We start from the raw sequence: 21,528 nt of genomic DNA, 5'->3' as shown, positions 1-21,528 counted from the left end.
CTCCTTGGATAAGCCTACTGCTCGACCACACTACCACAAAATAGAGCATTAGTATTATCTATTTTTACCACTATTTTACCTCTAAGGGGAACCCTTGGACTCTGTGCATGCTATTCCTTACTTTGAAATAGCACATACAGAGCCAACTTCCTACATTGGTGGATCAGCGGTGGGGTACAAGACTTTGCATTTGCTGGACTACTCAGCCAATACCTGATCACACGACAAATTCCAAAATTGTCATTAGAAATTGATTTTTGCAATTTGAAAAGTTTTCTAAATTCTTAAAAGACCTGCTAGGGCCTTGTGTTAGATCCTGTTTAGCATTTCTTTTAGAGTTTAAAAGTTTGTAAAAGTTTGAATTAGAACCTAGAACTAGTTGTAGATTCTTAAAAAGTATTCCAACTTTTAGAAGCAAAATGTCTAGCACAGATGTGACTGTGGTGGAACTCGACACCACACCTTACCTCCATCTTAAGATGAGGGAGCTAAGGTCACTCTGTAAAATAAAGAAAATAACAATGGGCCCCAAACCTACCAAAATACAGCTCCAGGACCTTTTGGCAGAGTTTGAAAAGGCCAACCCCTCTGAGGGTGGCAACTCAGAGGAAGAGGATAGTGACTTGGAGGAAAATTCCCCCCTACCAGTCCTATCTAGGGAGAACAGGGTCTCTCAAACCCTGACTCCAAAAATAATAGTCAGAGATGCTGGTTCCCTCACAGGAGAGACCAACACCTCTGAAATCACTGAGGATAACTCCAGTGAAGAGGACATCCAGTTAGCCAGGATGGCCAAAAGATTGGCTTTGGAAAGACAGATCCTAGCCATAGAGAGGGAAAGACAAGAGATGGGCCTAGGACCCATCAATGGTGGCAGCAACATAAATAGGGTCAGAGATTCTCCTGACATGTTGAAAATCCCTAAAGGGATTGTAACTAAATATGAAGATGGTGATGACATCACCAAATGGTTCACAGCTTTTGAGAGGGCTTGTGTAACCAGAAAAGTGAACAGATCTCACTGGGGTGCTCTCCTTTGGGAAATGTTCACAGGAAAGTGTAGGGATAGACTCCTCACACTCTCTGGACAAGATGCAGAATCTTATGACCTCATGAAGGGTACCCTGATTGAGGGCTTTGGATTCTCCACTGAGGAGTATAGGATTAGATTCAGGGGGGCTCAAAAATCCTCGAGCCAGACCTGGGTTGACTTTGTAGACTACTCAGTAAAAACACTAGATGGTTGGATTCAAGGCAGTGGTGTAAGTAATTATGATGGGCTGTACAATTTATTTGTGAAAGAACACCTGTTAAGTAATTGTTTCAATGATAAACTGCATCAGCATCTGGTAGACCTAGGACCAATTTCTCCCCAAGAATTGGGAAAGAAGGCGGACCATTGGGTCAAGACTAGGGTGTCCAAAACTTCCACAGGGGGTGACCAAAAGAAAGGGGTCACAAAACCTCCCCAGGGGAAAGGTGGTGAGACAGCCAAAAATAAAAATAGTCAAGAGTCTTCTACAGGCCCCCAAAAACCTGCACAGGAGGGTGGGCCCAGAGCCTCTTCACAAAACAATCCTGGGTACAAGGGTAAAAACTTTGATCCCAAAAAGGCCTGGTGTCGAAACTGTAGTCAGTCTGGACACCAAACTGGAGACAAGGCCTGTCCCAAGAAAAGTTCCACTCCAAACTCCAATCCAGGTAACACTGGAATGGCTAGTCTCCAAGTGGGATCAACAGTGTGCCCAGAGCAAATCAGGGTCCACACTGAAGCTACTCTAGTCTCTGAGGGTGGGGTGGATTTAGCCACACTAGCTGCCTGGCCTCCTAACATGCAAAAATACAGGCAGCAGCTCTTTATTAATGGGACAAGTGTAGAGGGCCTGAGGGATACAGGTGCCAGTGTCACCATGGTGACAGAGAAACTGGTTTCCCCTGGCCAATACCTGACTGGAAAAACTTATACAGTCACCAATGCTGACAATCAAACTAAAGCACATCCCATGGCAATGGTAACTTTAGAATGGGGAGGGGTCAATGGCCTGAAACAGGTGGTGGTCTCCTCAAACATCCCAGTAGACTGTCTGCTTGGAAATGACCTGGAGTCCTCAGCATGGGCTGAGGTAGAACTAAAAACCCATGCAGCCATGCTGGGTATCCCTGAACTGGTGTGTGTAAAAACAAGAGCACAATGCAAGGCACAGGGTGAAAAAGTAGAGCTGGAGTCTGGAAAAATGGCCCAGCCTACCAAGAGAAAAGGAAAGTCAGTTGGGAAACCAACTGCAACACAGTCAGAAAAAGAGAACCTCTCTTCTCAGGAAGAAGTTCTGCCCTCTGAGGGAACTGAGCCTTTGGAGCTTGAACCTTATCAGGTTGAGCTCTTAGGCCCAGGGGGACCCTCAAGGGAGGAGCTGTGTAAGGGACAAGAAACCTGTCCCTCTCTTGAAGGCCTTAGGCAGCAAGCTGCTGAAGAGTCCAAGGGCAAGAAAAATGGAACACATAGGGTCTATTGGGAAGATGGACTCCTGTACACTGAGGCCAGAGACCCCAAACCTGGTGCCACTAGGAGAGTGGTAGTGCCTCAGTCGTTCAGAGAGTTTATTCTGACCTTAGCCCATGATATTCCCCTTGCTGGGCATTTGGGACAAACCAAGACGTGGGAGAGGTTAGTCAACCACTTCTACTGGCCCAATATGTCCCAGAAGGTTAAGGAGTTTTGCCTCTCCTGCCCCACCTGTCAATCCAGTGGTAAGACAGGTGGGCACCCAAAGGCCCCCCTCATTCCATTTCCAGTGGTGGGGGTCCCCTTTGAAAGAGTGGGTGTGGACATAGTTGGTCCACTGGAACCTCCCACAGCCTCAGGAAATATGTACATCCTAGTAGTAGTGGATCATGCTACTAGGTATCCTGAAGCTATTCCCCTTAGGTCGACTACTGCCCCTGCAGTAGCCAAGGCCCTCATTGGTATCTTTACCAGAGTGGGTTTCCCTAAGGAGGTGGTGTCTGACAGAGGTACCAACTTCATGTCCGCATACCTAAAACACATGTGGAATGAGTGTGGAGTGACTTACAAATTCACTACACCATACCATCCACAAACTAATGGCTTAGTTGAGAGATTCAACAAGACATTAAAAGGCATGATCATGGGGCTCCCAGAAAAACTCAAAAGGAGATGGGATGTCCTCTTGCCATGTCTGCTTTTCGCTTACAGAGAGGTGCCACAGAAGGGAGTAGGATTCTCACCCTTTGAACTTCTGTTTGGTCACCCTGTAAGGGGACCACTTGCTCTTGTTAAAGAAGGCTGGGAGAGACCTCTTCATGAGCCTAAACAAGACATAGTGGACTATGTACTTGGCCTTCGCTCTAGAATGGCAGAGTACATGGAAAAGGCAACCAAAAACCTTGAGGCCAGCCAACAGCTCCAGAAGTTTTGGTATGACCAAAAGGCTGCACTGGTTGAGTTCCAACCAGGGCAGAAAGTCTGGGTTCTGGAGCCTGTGGCTCCCAGGGCACTCCAGGACAAATGGAGTGGCCCTTACCCAGTGCTAGAAAGGAAGAGTCAGGTCACCTACCTGGTGGACCTGGGCACAAGCAGGAGCCCCAAGAGGGTGATCCATGTGAACTGCCTTAAGCTCTTCCATGACAGGGCTGATGTGAATCTGTTGATGGTAACAGATGAGGATCAGGAGGCAGAGAGTGAACCTCTCCCTGATCTTCTGTCATCAGACCCAAAAGATGGCACAGTAGATGGAGTGATCTACTCAGACACCCTCTCTGGCCAACAGCAAGCTGATTGTAGGAGAGTCCTACAGCAGTTTCCTGAACTCTTCTCCTTAACCCCTGGTCAGACACACCTGTGTACCCATGATGTGGACACAGGAGACAGCATGCCTGTCAAAAACAAAATCTTTAGACAGTCTGACCATGTTAAGGAAAGCATCAAGGTGGAAGTCCACAAGATGCTGGAATTGGGAGTAATTGAGCGCTCTGACAGCCCCTGGGCTAGCCCAGTGGTCTTAGTCCCCAAACCTCACACCAAAGATGGAAAGAAAGAGATGAGGTTTTGTGTGGACTACAGAGGGCTCAATTCTGTCACCAAGACAGATGCTCATCCAATTCCTAGAGCTGATGAGCTCATAGATAAATTAGGTGCTGCCAAATTCCTAAGTACCTTTGACTTGACAGCAGGGTACTGGCAAATAAAAATGGCACCTGGAGCAAAAGAGAAAACAGCATTCTCCACACCTGATGGGCATTATCAGTTTACTGTTATGCCCTTTGGTTTAAAGAATGCCCCTGCCACCTTCCAAAGGTTGGTGAATCGAGTCCTTGCTGGCTTGGAGTCCTTTAGCACAGCTTATCTTGATGATATTGCTGTCTTTAGCTCCACCTGGCAGGATCACCTGGTCCACCTGAAGAAGGTTTGGAAGGCTCTGCAATCTGCAGGCCTCTCTATCAAGGCATCCAAATGCCAGATAGGGCAGGGAACTGTGGTTTACTTGGGCCACCTTGTAGGTGGAGGCCAAGTTCAGCCACTCCAACCCAAGATCCAGACTATTCTGGACTGGGTAGCTCCAAAAACCCAGACTCAAGTCAGGGCATTCCTTGGCTTGACTGGGTATTACAGGAGGTTTGTGAAGGGATATGGATCCATTGTGACCGCCCTCACTGAACTCACCTCCAAGAAAATGCCCAAGAAAGTGAACTGGACTGTGGAATGCCAACAGGCCTTTGACACCCTGAAACAAGCAATGTGCTCAGCACCAGTTCTAAAAGCTCCAGATTATTCTAAGCAGTTCATTGTGCAGACAGATGCCTCTGAACATGGGATAGGGGCAGTTTTGTCCCAAACAAATGATGATGGCCTTGACCAGCCTGTTGCTTTCATTAGCAGGAGGTTACTCCCCAGGGAGCAGCGTTGGAGTGCCATTGAGAGGGAGGCCTTTGCTGTGGTTTGGTCCCTGAAGAAGCTGAGACCATACCTCTTTGGGACTCACTTCCTAGTTCAAACTGACCACAGACCTCTCAAATGGCTGATGCAAATGAAAGGTGAAAATCCTAAACTGTTGAGGTGGTCCATCTCCCTACAGGGAATGGACTTTATAGTGGAACACAGACCTGAGACTGCCCATGCCAATGCAGATGGCCTTTCCAGGTTCTTCCACTTAGAAAATGAAGACTCTCTTGGGAAAGGTTAGTCTCATCCTCTTTCGTTTGGGGGGGGGTTGTGTAAGGAAATGCCTCCTTGGCATGGTTGCCCCCTGACTTTTTGCCTTTGTTGATGCTATGTTTACAATTGAAAGTGTGCTGAGGCCTGCTAACCAGGCCCCAGCACCAGTGTTCTTTCCCTAACCTGTACTTTTGTATCCACAATTGGCAGACCCTGGCATCCAGATAAGTCCCTTGTAACTGGTACTTCTAGTACCAAGGGCCCTGATGCCAAGGAAGGTCTCTAAGGGCTGCAGCATGTCTTATGCCACCCTGGAGACCTCTCACTCAGCACAGACACACTGCTTGCCAGCTTGTGTGTGCTAGTGAGGACAAAACGAGTAAGTCGACATGGCACTCCCCTCAGGGTGCCATGCCAGCCTCTCACTGCCTATGCAGTATAGGTAAGACACCCCTCTAGCAGGCCTTACAGCCCTAAGGCAGGGTGCACTATACCATAGGTGAGGGTACCAGTGCATGAGCATGGTACCCCTACAGTGTCTAAACAAAACCTTAGACATTGTAAGTGCAGGGTAGCCATAAGAGTATATGGTCTGGGAGTTTGTCAAACACGAACTCCACAGCACCGTAATGGCTACACTGAAAACTGGGAAGTTTGGTACCAAACTTCTCAGCACAATAAATGCACACTGATGCCAGTGTACATTTTATTGCAAAATACACCCCAGAGGGCACCTTAGAGGTGCCCCCTGAAACTTAACCGACTATCTGTGTAGGCTGACTAGTTCCAGCAGCCTGCCACACTAGAGACATGTTGCTGGCCCCATGGGGAGAGTGCCTTTGTCACTCTGAGGCCAGTAACAAAGCCTGCACTGGGTGGAGATGCTAACACCTCCCCCAGGCAGGAGCTGTAACACCTGGCGGTGAGCCTCAAAGGCTCACCCCTTTGTCACAGCACCGCAGGACACTCCAGCTAGTGGAGTTGCCCGCCCCCTCCGGCCCGGCCCCCACGTTTGGCGGCAAGGCCGGAGAAAATAATGAGAATAACAAGGAGGAGTCACTGGCCAGTCAGGACAGCCCCTAAGGTGTCCTGAGCTGAGGTGACTCTAACTTTTAGAAATCCTCCATCTTGCAGATGGAGGATTCCCCCAATAGGGTTAGGATTGTGACCCCCTCCCCTTGGGAGGAGGCACAAAGAGGGTACCCACCCTCAGGGCTAGTAGCCATTGGCTACTAACCCCCCAGACCTAAACACGCCCTTAAATTTAGTATTTAAGGGCTACCCTGAACCCTAGAAAATTAGATTCCTGCAACTACAAGAAGAAGGACTGCCTAGCTGAAAACCCCTGCAGAGGAAGACCAGAAGACAACAACTGCCTTGGCTCCAGAAACTCACCGGCCTGTCTCCTGCCTTCCAAAGAACTCTGCTCCAGCGACGCCTTCCAAGGGACCAGCGACCTCTGAATCCTCTGAGGACTGCCCTGCTTCGAAAAAGACAAGAAACTCCCGAGGACAGCGGACCTGCTCCAAAAAGACTGCAACTTTGTTTCGAGGAGCAGCTTTAAAGACCCTGCAATCTCCTCGCAAGAAGCGTGAGACTTGCAACACTGCACCCGGCGACCCCGACTCGGCTGGTGGAGAACCAACACCTCAGGGAGGACCCCCGGACTACTCTCCGACTGTGAGTACCAAAACCTGTCCCCCCTGAGCCCCCACAGCGCCGCCTGCAGAGGGAATCCCGAGGCTTCCCCTGACCGCGACTCTCTGAAACCTAAGTCCTGACGCCTGGAAAAGACCCTGCACCCGCAGCCCCCAGGACCTGAAGGACCGGACTTTCACTGGAGAAGTGACCCCCAGGAGTCCCTCTCCCTTGCCCAAGTGGAGGTTTCCCCGAGGAAGCCCCCCCTTGCATGCCTGCAGCGCAGAAGAGATCCCGTGATCTTTCATTGACTTACATTGCGAACCCGACGCTTGTTCTAACACTGCACCCGGCCGCCCCCGCGCCGCTGAGGGTGAAATTTCTGTGTGGGCTTGTGTCCCCCCCGGTGCCCTACAAAACCCCCCTGGTCTGCCCTGCGAAGACGCGGGTACTTACCTGCAAGCAGACCGGAACCGGGGCACCCCCTTCTCTCCATTCTAGCCTATGCGTTTTGGGCACCACTTTGAACTCTGCACCTGACCGGACCTGAGCTGCTGGTGTGGTGACTTTGGGGTTGCTCTGAACCCCCAACGGTGGGCTACCTTGGACCAAGAACTGAACCCTGTAAGTGTCTTACTTACCTGGTAAAACTAACAAAAACTTACCTCCCCCAGGAACTGTGAAAATTGCACTAAGTGTCCACTTTTAAAGTAGCTATTTGTGAATAACTTGAAAAGTATACATGCAATTGAAATGATTCAAAGTTCCTAATGTACTTACCTGCAATACCTTTCAAACAAGATATTACATGTTAAATTTGAACCTGTGGTTCTTAAAATAAACTAAGAAAATATATTTTTCTATAACAAAACCTATTGGCTGGATTTGTCTCTGAGTGTGTGTACCTCATTTATTGTCTGTGTGTATGTACAACAAATGCTTAACACTACTCCTTGGATAAGCCTACTGCTCGACCACACTACCACAAAATAGAGCATTAGTATTACCTATTTTTACCACTATTTTACCTCTAAGGGGAACCCTTGGACTCTGTGCATGCTATTCCTTACTTTGAAATAGCACATACAGAGCCAACTTCCTACAACAATGTATCTCATTTCATCCAGTTAGTTACAGAGACCTGTGTAGACATTTCCTGGTACCACTGCTGGCAAAAACCTGATTTGTCTGCCTTGTTGTATATTGCAGATAATCCAAAAGCAATTGTGTAACATGAAGACTCAGAGTGCAACTTTTTTTCTTGGGAGTGGGAGGCGGACTGAACTGAAAGGGTTTGAGCTGTCGTTAAGGTATCAGTTGCCAGTGCATCTTGCCGTAGATGCACCATAGAATTGTTTCCAGGTATTGACATTGCATCATGATCTGTGTGAGGACAACCACATCTTGTCCACCTGATAATCACTTAAATGGGGACAGTGCCTTCTTCCAGGTTTGACTTTCCTGTTCCTAATTGCTCTTCTTTGTCTCTTCCCTGTCAAAAAAAAAGTTTCCAATCTGGACAGCACTATTCCACTTCTTCTGCAGAAGCTGAACAACTTGGAGAAACGAAAAAGCCAAAATGCTAGCATTTCGGATAAAATCCAGCAGATTCGACAGCTGATCTCACAAGCCAGGAACGCTGCCAGTAAGGTAGGAACACTATATACCCAGGCTGAGGACGACACGAGCTCCTGTGAAGGGCAAGGAGACCATACAGGGCGGTAGAGGGACATCAACAGATGAGGGCCACAAAGCAGAGAGAGCTTGGCTTACAGAAAAAGAGCCCCAAACATAAGTAAACAAATGATGCTTCCATTTCGGAATCTGGTGGGATCCTCAAGCTACATTCCAAGGAACTTCTTAGGAAACCCCCAAATTTTCATTGTTTGATTCAAGAGCGAAGAAAAGTGTAATTCTAGTGTTCAGCAGGTGACTCTCCTAAACGTGGAGGAATTATCTGCTTTAAGGAAACACAGGACATGCATATCCTGTTTCTCAGATCTGATGGGTGTGTTGGGTAAAAGTATGGAGGCTTTAAAGTGGGATTTGGGGGTCCGGCCCCACTTCAGTGTCCAGGCCCTGCCCCTATCTCGCTCTGCTTGTTACTCACTATGCTGTTGGGAACTCGTTGAAAAGGCATTAGCTGGTGTTAGGGTCTACTTGGGTGGCTGTTCATATGTTCACCTATATTCTGCCTTTTATGCGAACAGGGTAACCCTTTAAAGTGCACCAGATGGCCTGCTTTCTTTGAAGCATAGTTTGCTTAGTGCTCAAGAATTATAATATTTGTTTTACCCAATTGTTGTAATGTGGCCCAGTGGGAAGGGCTGTGGCACTGCACCACCCGCTGCTGAGAGAAATGAGGAAATCTTTGGTGCCATATGTTGAAGAGTCTTGATAACTTGTTGGATGCACAACAGGCGTGTTCTTTGTCACATCAATACCAATCCTTAGAGTTTCTCAGCGTAAGGGAAAACACACCTTTATTTTTAATTCATCTCAGTAAGAATTTCTATTTGTTGCCACGTGCTTTACTTGAGGACATCACTGTAGGTGGAAAGAGGTAGAGTTATAAAGTACTGATCAATGCCCTTCCAAGGTTTGAAAATAGTAAAAGAAGTCCAGGATTTCATGGTTGGGCGTATGGTGATGGAGGGGGCATTGACAAGTAGATGACAGTGCTCTCAGGCAGTTACTTTGAAGGTGCATGGGGTAGGCACAGATCCAAGGCCAAAAAGGATGACTTTCTTGTATTCGAGCACCATTACGAAGAACAAACTAAATCTGTCATTTGAAGATAGCGAGAGAGTAGAGCTGTCTTACAGGAGTAGGGAGCAGCGGTACACGATGAAAGAGTATTCTTAGTGTTAGTGGCTGTACGAGCAGGTAGTGGTGGAATGTGAAGCAAGACCAAGTTGCAGGTAGTTCAGCTGAGGACTTGGTTTAAGTGACTGGGTGGAGTACAGGCAGGGAACAAGGAGGGTACATTTGCAGGACTGGTTAATTGATTGCACTTTTGTCTGAGTGATAGTCCAGATGAAGTTGGATTTGATTTAGCTGGTGATCGCATGCCAGTGTGGCCCAGGAAAAAGAAAAACTTTTCTAGGTTATTTGGTGCATTTGTCAAAGTATTTGTTATGTGTTTGTTGTGATGAGTGGCGATGTGGCCTAACAGCCAGGGCTGCCAACTTTGGAACTGAGGGAACAGGTTGAAGTTCCTGTATCAGCTCAACATCATGTGATTTTGGGAAAATCACCTAATCTCCCTGTGTCGAAGAATAAAAAAATCTGACCTGGCATAAAGCATTTGAATTCACTTAGGCCAGGGTGACACTATATATATATATATGTTCGATGGCATGTGTAGCTGCAGATACACAAGCTGTGCATATCCCGCCATCTAGTGTTGGGCTCGGAGTGTTACAAGTTGTTTTTCTTCGAAGAAGTCTTTTCGCGTCACGAGATCGAGGGACTCCTCTATATATATATATATATATATATATATATATATCTGCAAACAATTAAATGAACAAATGTGTTGTGGCCGGGGACTTGAAGATATTGGTCACCACTCTTCCATTCACTTTTCTCTCCCATTCTTCTTTAGGTGAAGATCCCAATGAAATTCAATGGCAGTTCTGGTGTGTTGATGCGTACACCCAACAACCTCGAAGATCTTGCACCCTACACCTCGCTCAAGTTTTACATCCAGAACCCAGACTTCAAAGCAAAGAAGAGGCGTCAGACCGAGGACAGTGCTTCACGCTTCGTTCTTTACCTTGGACCTCAAGACGTAAGAATGTGAATTAATTTGTTCTTGTTTGTCGCAATGCAAGCCACCCCTTCTTCCCTCCCATTTCAACATGGAAGCCATTGAATACATTCCACTACCATCTCCTACTAGATTAGATGGCCTTGTGTCTTGCGGTGCCATAATTACCAACGTCTCAATGACTTTGTCTCAGTACCTCAATACTCGCTCCTTAGTAAAAGGGATGTTCTGTGTCTTACAGTACAGTGAATGGCTATATCTCATGGTGCCATTAATGTCCACGTAGCTCAGTGCAACGAGTGCTCCTGTGCCATTACAGCCTATGGTTCATGGGTGCCAAACTGCTTATGTCTCACATTGGCATAACTATCTGTTACTCATGGTGCCATGAATCATGTTGTCATGAACTCACACAGCTCAGGGAACTAGAAGAACACACAGTATAAGGCGTGGGCACTTTTGGCACAATTTGGCACAGGTTTTCATGGCACCAGGAGGCACAAAACTTTGTTGTACGAGGAGACCTGAACTTGCATGCCTCACAGTGCATTGGCAGCTCATGTTCCATGCTGCCAAGAAGATCACATACTTCACAGAGGCATGAAGGGCCTAGTTCTCATTGTGGCTCTAGGGACCATGTATGTTTTTTTTTTTTTTTTCTTTTTTTTTTGCTGTACCAAAGACCATGTCAGTCTCTCACAGTCCATATGTGTACTCAAGATCTTTTTGACACTAAGCAAAATAACCACAACATGTTGCATCACACATACCTGTTTATTACTGTAAAGAAATGGCTCCCTGTTGCAGTTACCCCCCACTTTTTGCCTGATACTGATGCTGACTTGACTGAGAAGTGTGCTGGGACCCTGCTAACCAGGCCCCAGCACCAGTGTTCTTTCACCTAAAATGTACCATTGTTTCCACAATTGGCACAACCCTGGCACCTAGGTAAGTCCCTTGTAACTGGTACCCCTGGTACCCAGGGCCCTGATGCCAGGGAAGGTCTCTAAGGGCTGCAGCATGTCTTATGCCACCCTAGGGACCCCTCACTCAGCACAGACACACTGCTTGCCAGCTTGTGTGTGCTGATGGGGAGAAAATGACTAAGTCGACATGGCACTCCCCTCAGGGTGCCATGCCAACCTCCCACTGCCTGTGGCATAGGTAAGTCACCCCTCTAGTAGGCCTTACAGCCCTAAGGCAGGGTGCACTATACCACAGGTGAGGGCATATGTGCATGAGCACTATGCCCCTACAGTGTCTAAGCAAAACCTTAGACATTGTAAGTGCAGGGTAGCCATAAGAGTATATGGGCTGGGAGTCTGTCAAAAACGAACTCCACAGCTCCATAATGGCTACACTGAATACTGGGAAGTTTAGTATCAAACTTCTCAGAATAATAAACCCACACTGATGCCAGTGTTGGATTTATTAAAAAATGCACACAGAGGGCATCTTAGAGATACCCCCTGTATTTTACCCAATTGTTCAGTGCAGGACTGACTGGTCTGTGCCAGCCTGCTGCTGAGAGACGAGTGTCTGACCTCATGCGGTGAGAGCCTTTGTGCTCTCTGAGGACAGAAACAAAGCCTGCTCTGGGTGGAGGTGCTTCACACCTCCCCCCTGCAGGAACTGTAACACCTAGCAGTGAGCTTCAAAGGCTCAAGCTTCGTGTTACAATGCCCCAGGGCACTCCAGCTAGTGGAGATGCCCGCCTCCTGGACCCAGCCCCCACTTTTGGCGGCAAGTCCAGGAGAGATAATGAGAAAAACAAGGAGGAGTCATTGGCCAGTCAGGACAGCCCCTAAGGTGTCCTGAGCTGAGGTGCCTCTGACTTTTAGAAATCCTCCATCTTGAAGAAGGAGGATTCCCCCAATAGGGATAGGAATGTGACCCCCTCCCCTTGGGAGGAGGCACAAAGAGGGTGTACCCACCCTCAGGGCTAGTAGCCATTGGCTACTAACCCCCCAGACCTAAACACGCCCTTAAATTTAGTATTTAAGGGCTTCCCTGAACCTAAGAATTTAGATTCCTGCGACAACAAGAAGGACTGCCCAGCTGAAAACCCCTGCAGAGGAAGACCAGAAGACAACAACTGCCTTGGCTCCAGAAACTCACCGGCCTGTCTCCTGCCTTCCAAAGAACTCTGCTCCAGCGACGCCTTCCAAAGGGACCAGCGACCTCTGAATCCTCTGAGGACTGCCCTGCTTCGACGACGACCAGAAACTCCCGAGGACAGCGGACCTGCTCCAAAAAGACTGCAACTTTGTTTCAAGGAGCAGCTTTAAAGACCCCTGCAACTCCCCGCAAGAAGCGTGAGACTTGCAACACTGCACCCGGCGACCCCGACTCGGCTGGTGGAGAACCAACACCTCAGGGAGGACCCCCGGACTACTCTCCGACTGTGAGTACCAAAACCTGTCCCCCCTGAGCCCCCACAGCGCCGCCTGCAGAGGGAATCCCGAGGCCTCCCCTGACCGCGACTCTCTGAAACCTAAGTCCCGACGCCTGGAAAAGACCCTGCACCCGCAGCCCCCAGGACCTGAAGGACCGGACTTTCACTGGAGAAGTGACCCCCAGGAGTCCATCTCCCTTGCCCAAGTGGAGGTTTCCCCGAGGAAGCCCCCCCTTGCCTGCCTGCAGCGCTGAAGAGATCCGTTGATCTCTCATAGACTAACATTGCAAACCCGACGCTTGTTTCTACACTGCACCCGGCCGCCCCCGCGCTGCTGAGGGTGAAATTTCTGTGTGGGCTTGTGTCCCCCCCGGTGCCCTACAAAACCCCCCTGGTCTGCCCTCCGAAGACGCGGGTACTTACCTGCAAGCAGACCGGAACCAGGGCACCCCCTTCTCTCCATTCTAGCCTAAGCGTTTTGGGCACCACTTTGAACTCTGCACCTGACCGGCCCTGAGCTGCTGGTGTGGTGACTTTGGGGTTGCTCTGAACCCCCAACGGTGGGCTACCTTGGACCAAGAACTGAACCCTGTAAGTGTCTTACTTACCTGGTAAAACTAACACAAACTTACCTCCCCCAGGAACTGTGAAAATTGCACTAAGTGTCCACTTTTGAAATAGCTATTTGTCAATAACTTGAAAAGTATACATGCAATTGAAATGATTCAAAGTTCCTAATGTACTTACCTGCAATACCTTTCAAACAAGATATTACATGTTAAATTTGAACCTGTGGTTCTTAAAATAAACTAAGAAAAGATATTTTTCTATAACAAAACCTATTGGCTGGATTTGTCTCTGAGTGTGTGTACCTCATTTATTGTCTATGTGTATGTACAACAAATGCTTAACACTACTCCTTGGATAAGCCTACTGCTCGACCACACTACCACAAAATAGAGCATTAGTATTATCTATTTTTACCACTATTTTACCTCTAAGGGGAACCCTTGGACTCTGTGCATGCTATTCCTTACTTTGAAATAGCACATACAGAGCCAACTTCCTACAATTACACATTACAACTTGGAACTGGACCTGGAAGCCAGATAACTGCTATGAACCCATTGCCTTCAGGAAGGAACACCTCACAAAATATGTGTTCCCATAGTCTCTATAAGCAGTCAGCATGTAAAAACATTTAATTAGTCATTCAAACTTAAGATATAACCCCAATCAGTGACCACCTTGGTTTGGATTATATTTAAGAAAGATCAACGGTTCAGTATTATGTTATGACAGATTCATAATGTTTGAATTTAGATTCCGGTGCTTCTGAAAATGCGGTAACTATGGCTTTGTTAGTTCTATTGCTAAACGAAACTCTACGGAGCTCATGTGCAGTTCCAAATCATCCTTTGACTACAATTAAAATGTGCCTGGCTGATTTTGCCTTCTATGAGTCCTGCATCTCCACAGTTCACTGAGTTGTTGATTCCACCGTTTCAGGGAAGAGGTGCCTCATGTGCTCATGCGCTTGGACTTGGCTGTCACTTCACTGCTTGCAGATGAAGCAGCTTCTTATGTTGGAGTTTGTTGTCTGCATGCTGAATGGCAGATGTTTTTATGACTCCAATATGTTGGCTCCAAGAATCTGTCCATAGTTCAAGCATTGGGGATCAGTCAGTTTGCAGTTCTCCCGCACTCTTGTTAAATTATCTTTTGTGACATCTCTTTCAGGCATCTGGAGACTACATCGGGGTTGTGATGAGAGAGGGAAAGATGCAGTGGGTCTACAGGCTTGGAGATGAAGACCCCACCCTGCTGACGATTGATGAGGAAATTAGTGAGCAGTTTGCCACTATCAGCATCGAAAGGTAATTTCAAGGAAACCTAAAGGATGGAAATGGTCTACAGATATCACTTTGGTCTTTGAATCCACAATTTGATACCAATGCAGACTGTTTATAGAAGCTAGCATATGGTGCTTGTGGACAGATTTTGAGAACTCTAGAAGCAATGGCTTCTGGTGGTTGCCTCCTCTGAAAAACCTTCTTCACCCCTAGTGACTATCTTCCAAAAAGGGCAGTATTGCTGTCAATTGCAAGGAAGGATAGCTCTTGAGACAGGTTATTCGATGGCACCTGTTAACACCAACTAAGTTAGCTCTCTCTGTTCCACTAATGTGGTACTTTCCACTGCATGATTCCCCATTCAAAGCCAAAGTAAGATGGAAGCACTATGGATTTTGCAAACAAAAACAACAGATAATCAGATATCACTGGACAACATCGACAAACCTAAACATATTAAAGATTGAGGGCTGCAGACCGTCCTAACTATAAATTATAACTTTTCACAGGGGATCTAAAAGTTAAGCAACAAACATATAATATAACTATGCCTTGTGCTATACAGTCATTAAAAATGTTCTTTTTACTCAGTTGTAGGATTTGTAAGTGATAAGAATGCTTCTTAGGGACAAAAAGCAGTAGACCGTGAACAGACTACTGGGAGAAATACAGGGAGTGCAGAATTATTAGGCAAGTTGTATTTTTGAGGATTAATTTTATTATTGAACAACAACCATGTTCTCAATGAACCCAAAAAACTCATTAATATCAAAGCTGAATATTTTTGGAAGTAGTTTTTAGTTTGTTTTTAGTTTTAGCTATGTTAGGGGGATATCTGTGTGTGCAGGTGACTATTACTGTGCATAATTATTAGGCAACTTAACAAAAAACAAATATATACCCATTTCAATTATTTATTATTACCAGTGAAACCAATATAACATCTCAACATTCACAAATATGCATTTCTGACATTCAAAAACAAAACAAAAACAAATCAGTGACCAATATAGCCACCTTTCTTTGCAAGGACACTCAAAAGCCTGCCATCCATGGATTCTGTCAGTGTTTTGATCTGTTCACCATCAACATTGCGTGCAGCAGCAACCACAGCCTCCCAGACACTGTTCAGAGAGGTGTACTGTTTTCCCTCCTTGTAAATCTCACATTTGATGATGGACCACAGGTTCTCAATGGGGTTCAGATCAGGTGAACAAGGAGGCCATGTCATTAGATTTCCTTCTTTTATACCCTTTCTTGCCAGCCACGCTGTGGAGTACTTGGACGCGTGTGATGGAGCATTGTCCTGCATGAAAATCATGTTTTTCTTGAAGGATGCAGACTTCTTCCTGTACCACTGCTTGAAGAAGGTGTCTTCCAGGAACTGGCAGTAGGACTGGGAGTTGAGCTTGACTCCATCCTCAACCCGAAAAGGCCCCACAAGCTCATCTTTGATGATACCAGCCCAAACCAGTACTCCACCTCCACCTTGCTGGCGTCTGAGTCGGACTGGAGCTCTCTGCCCTTTACCAATCCAGCCACGGGCCCATCCATCTGGCCCATCAAGACTCACTCTCATTTCATCAGTCCATAAACCTTAGAAAAATCAGTCTTGAGATATTTCTTGGCCCAGTCTTGACGTTTCAGCTTGTGTGTCTTGTTCAGTGGTGGTCGTCTTTCAGCCTTTCTTACCTTGGCCATGTCTCTGAGTATTGCACACCTTGTGCTTTTGGGCACTCCAGTGATGTTGCAGCTCTGAAATATGGCCAAACTGGTGGCAAGTGGCATCGTGGCAGCTGCACGCTTGACTTTTCTCAGTTCATGGGCAGTTATTTTGCGCCTTGGTTTTTCCACACGCTTCTTGCGACCCTGTTGACTATTTTGAATGAAACGCTTGATTGTTCGATGATCACGCTTCAGAAGCTTTGCAATTTTAAGAGTGCTGCATCCCTCTGCAAGATATCTCACTATTTTGGACTTTTCTGAGCCTGTCAAGTCCTTCTTTTGACCCATTTTGCCAAAGGAAAGGAAGTTGCCTAATAATTATGCACACTTGATATAGGGTGTTGATGTCATTAGACCACACCCCTTCTCATTACAGAGATGCACATCACCTAATATGCTTAATTGGTAGTAGGCTTTCGAGCCTATACAGCTTGGAGTAAGACAACATGCATAAAGAGGATGATGTGGTCAAAATACTCATTTGCCTAATAATTCTGCACTCCCTGTAATGGCATGCTTCTTTTGTGTGTCAGATTGTGGCATAAATATGCAGCAGTGCATAGTGCTGTAATTTACAAAAAGGGTTTCTTTGATGCAGTATGCTTTATACACCAGCTGGAGACTGATATTTCCAGAGCAAGTCTTGCTTCAAAATCAGAATTTGTCAAAATGTGGTGGGGGGCGAAGATGCATGTGGCAGTAAGAGTTGATAATGCCGGAGACATGGAAATTAATCTCTTTTTATTATGTGAAAATAACACTTGCATTTGGCAATATCCAGACGTGCTGAGCATTAATGATGTTTGGCTTAATTCTGCTCAGGTTTGCTTTCTATTATTCATTTCACTTTTTGCCATTTCTCATCTGACTTGCATTACTTTTTCATTCCGCTTTCTTGTCCCTTTGTCATAATGTCCACCATGCGCCACGCAGAATACTCCAGTATGGTCACATGTCGGTGATTGTGGAGAAGAAACAGAACCTTCATGAGACAAAGGCAGATGGTACATCCAAGGGCAAGCAGGGGCTGCTCAACTTGAATCCCAACCAGGTGGTCTTCTATGTGGGTGGCTACCCCTCCACCTTTGTGGTAAGAATGCTTTCTGCTTTTAGGCTTCTTTTGGAGAAGGATAGAGGGTCAGTGTTTGTTCAATATGTTAAGCCTGCTTGACAAACCTGAAGAAACAAAGTAGTAGTTGTGTGTTAGTTATAGCAGCAAAAACAAGTATTGGTGAACCCTGTCAAATACACTTTATGCCACAGAATGTCTCAAGGGTCATGCACGAGTTACTTTGCAGAACGGACATGTATTTCACTTTGTCTGTGCTGTTTGTTAAAAGACTGTAAGGAAATGCCTCCTTGGCATGGTTGCCCCCTGACTTTTTGCCTTTGCTGATGCTATGTTTACAATTGAAAGTGTGCTGAGGCCTGCTAACCAGGCCCCAGCACCAGTGTTCTTTCCCTAACCTGTACTTTTGTATCCACAATTGGCAGACCCTGGCATCCAGATAAGTCCCTTGTAACTGGTACTTCTAGTACCAAGGGCCCTGATGCCAAGGAAGGTCTCTAAGGGCTGCAGCATGTCTTATGCCACCCTGGAGACCTCTCACTCAGCACAGACACCCTGCTTGCCAGCTTGTGTGTGCTAGTGAGGACAAAACGAGTAAGTCGACATGGCACTCCCCTCAGGGTGCCATGCCAGCCTCTCACTGCCTATGCAGTATAGGTAAGACACCCCTCTAGCAGGCCTTACAGCCCTAAGGCAGGGTGCACTATACCATAGGTGAGGGTACCAGTGCATGAGCATGGTACCCCTACAGTGTCTAAACAAAACCTTAGACATTGTAAGTGCAGGGTAGCCATAAGAGTATATGGTCTGGGAGTCTGTCAAACACGAACTCCACAGCACCATAATGGCTACACTGAAAACTGGGAAGTTTGGTATCAAACTTCTCAGCACAATAAATGCACACTGATGCCAGTGTACATTTTATTGCAAAATACACCCCAGAGGGCACCTTAGAGGTGCCCCCTGAAACTTAACCGACTGTCTGTGTAGGCTGACTAGTTCCAGCAGCCTGCCACACTAGAGACATGTTGCTGGCCCCATGGGGAGAGTGCCTTTGTCACTCTGAGGCCAGTAACAAAGCCTGCACTGGGTGGAGATGCTAACACCTCCCCCAGGCAGGAGCTGTGACACCTGGCGGTGAGCCTCAAAGGCTCACCCCTTTGTCACAGCCCAGCAGGGCACTCCAGCTTAGTGGAGTTGCCCGCCCCCTCCGGCCACGGCCCCCACTTTTGGCGGCAAGGCTGGAGGGAACAAAGAAAGCAACAAGGAGGAGTCACTGGCCAGTCAGGACAGCCCCTAAGGTGTCCTGAGCTGAGGTGACTCTAACTTTTAGAAATCCTCCATCTTGCAGATGGAGGATTCCCCCAATAGGGTTAGGATTGTGACCCCCTCCCCTTGGGAGGAGGCACAAAGAGGGTGTACCCACCCTCAGGGCTAGTAGCCATTGGCTACTAACCCCCCAGACCTAAACACGCCCTTAAATTTAGTATTTAAGGGCTACCCTGAACCCTAGAAAATTAGATTCCTGCAACAACAAGAAGAAGGACTGCCCAGCTGAAAACCCCTGCAGAGGAAGACCAGAAGACAACAACTGCCTTGGCTCCAGAAACTCACCGGCCTGTCTCCTGCCTTCCAAAGAACTCTGCTCCAGCGACGCCTTCCAAAGGGACCAGCGACCTCTGAATCCTCTGAGGACTGCCCTGCTTCGACGACGACAAGAAACTCCCGAGGACAGCGGACCTGCTCCAAAAAGACTGCAACTTTGTTTCAAGGAGCAGCTTTAAAGACCCCTGCAACTCCCCGCAAGAAGCGTGAGACTTGCAACACTGCACCCGGCGACCCCGACTCGGCTGGTGGAGAACCAACACCTCAGGGAGGACCCCCGGACTACTCTCCGACTGTGAGTACCAAAACCTGTCCCCCCTGAGCCCCCACAGCGCCGCCTGCAGAGGGAATCCCGAGGCTTCCCCTGACCGCGACTCTCTGAAACCTAAGTCCCGACGCCTGGAAAAGACCCTGCACCCGCAGCCCCCAGGACCTGAAGGACCGGACTTTCACTGGAGAAGTGACCCCCAGGAGTCCCTCTCCCTTGCCCAAGTGGAGGTTTCCCCGAGGAAGCCCCCCCCTTGCCTGCCTGCAGCGCTGAAGAGATCCGTTGATCTCTCATAGACTAACATTGCAAACCCGACGCTTGTTTCTACACTGCACCCGGCCGCCCCCGCGCTGCTGAGGGTGAAATTTCTGTGTGGGCTTGTGTCCCCCCCGGTGCCCTACAAAACCCCCCTGGTCTGCCCTCCGAAGACGCGGGTACTTACCTGCAAGCAGACCGGAACCGGGGCACCCCCTTCTCTCCATTCTAGCCTATGCGTTTTGGGCACCACTTTGAACTCTGCACCTGACCGGCCCTGAGCTGCTGGTGTGGTGACTTTGGGGTTGCTCTGAACCCCCAACGGTGGGCTACCTTGGACCAAGAACTGAACCCTGTAAGTGTCTTACTTACCTGGTAAAACTAACAAAAACTTACCTCCCCCAGGAACTGTGAAAATTGCACTGTGTCCACTTTTGAAATAGCTATTTGTGAATAACTTGAAAAGTATACATGCAATTGAAATTATTCAAAGTTCCTAATGTACTTACCTGCAATACCTTTCAAACAAGATATTACATGTTAAATTTGAACCTGTGGTTCTTAAAATAAACTAAGAAAATATATTTTTCTATAACAAAACCTATTGGCTGGATTTGTCTCTGAGTGTGTGTACCTCATTTATTGTCTATGTGTATGTACAACAAATGCTTAACACTACTCCTTGGATAAGCCTACTGCTCGACCACACTACCACAAAATAGAGCATTAGTATTATCTCTTTTTACCACTATTTTACCTCTAAGGGGAACCCTTGGACTCTGTGCATGCTATTCCTTACTTTGAAATAGCACATACAGAGCCAACTTCCTACATTGGTGGATCAGCGGTGGGGTACAAGACTTTGCATTTGCTGGACTACTCAGCCAATACCTGATCACACGACAAATTCCAAAATTGTCATTAGAAATTGATTTTTGCAATTTGAAAAGTTTTCTAAATTCTTAAAAGACCTGCTAGGGCCTTGTGTTAGATCCTGTTTAGCATTTCTTTTAGAGTTTAAAAGTTTGTAAAAGTTTGAATTAGAACCTAGAACTAGTTGTAGATTCTTAAAAAGTATTCCAACTTTTAGAAGCAAAATGTCTAGCACAGATGTGACTGTGGTGGAACTCGACACCACACCTTACCTCCATCTACAGATGAGAGAGCTAAGGTCACTCTGTAAACTAAAGAAAATAACAATAGGCCCCAAACCTACCAAAATACAGCTCCAGGAGCTTTTGGCAGAGTTTGAAAAGGCCAATCCCTCTGAGGGTGGCAACTCAGAGGATGAAGATAGTGACTTGGAGGGAAATTCCCCCCCTCCAGTCCTACTTAGGGAGAGCAGGGCTACTCAAGCCCTGACTCCACAAATAATAGTCAGAGATGCTGGTTCCCTCACAGGAGGGACCAACAACTCTGAAATCACTGAGGATAACTCCAGTGAAGAGGACATCCAGTTAGCCAGGATGGCCAAAAGATTGGCTTTGGAAAGACAGATCCTAGCCATAGAGAGGGAAAGACAAGAGATGGGCCTAGGACCCATCAATGGTGGCAGCAACATAAATAGGGTCAGAGATTCTCCTGACATGTTGAAAATCCCCAAAGGGATTGTAACTAAATATGAATATGGTGATGACATCACCAAATGGTTCACAGCTTTTGAGAGGGCTTGTGTAACCAGAAAAGTGAACAAATCTCACTGGGGTGCTCTCCTTTGGGAAATGTTCACAGGAAAGTGTAGGGATAGACTCCTCACACTCTCTGGAAAAGATGCA

At 47.1% G+C, this 21,528-nt stretch overlaps 1 protein-coding gene across 2 annotated transcripts in view; it reads left to right on the top strand.

Annotated features, from left to right (window-relative positions):
• LAMA5 (laminin subunit alpha 5) overlaps window positions 1-21,528 on the top strand; it is a 467,726-nt gene that overhangs the window by 342,884 nt on the left and 103,314 nt on the right. For both annotated transcript variants that reach the window (XM_069243153.1, XM_069243152.1), the window contains exons 60-63: window positions 8,319-8,461; window positions 10,419-10,604; window positions 14,719-14,855; window positions 17,490-17,646. In XM_069243153.1, coding sequence (XP_069099254.1) covers window positions 8,319-8,461; window positions 10,419-10,604; window positions 14,719-14,855; window positions 17,490-17,646 — 623 coding nt within the window. The remainder of the gene's footprint in view (window positions 1-8,318; window positions 8,462-10,418; window positions 10,605-14,718; window positions 14,856-17,489; window positions 17,647-21,528) is intronic.

Source organism: Pleurodeles waltl, chromosome 7 (genome assembly GCF_031143425.1).
Source record: "Pleurodeles waltl isolate 20211129_DDA chromosome 7, aPleWal1.hap1.20221129, whole genome shotgun sequence".
NCBI classification, from domain to species: domain Eukaryota; kingdom Metazoa; phylum Chordata; class Amphibia; order Caudata; family Salamandridae; genus Pleurodeles; species Pleurodeles waltl.
Note: the sequence above shows the minus strand (reverse complement) of the source record. Positions and strands in the feature narration are given on the sequence as shown.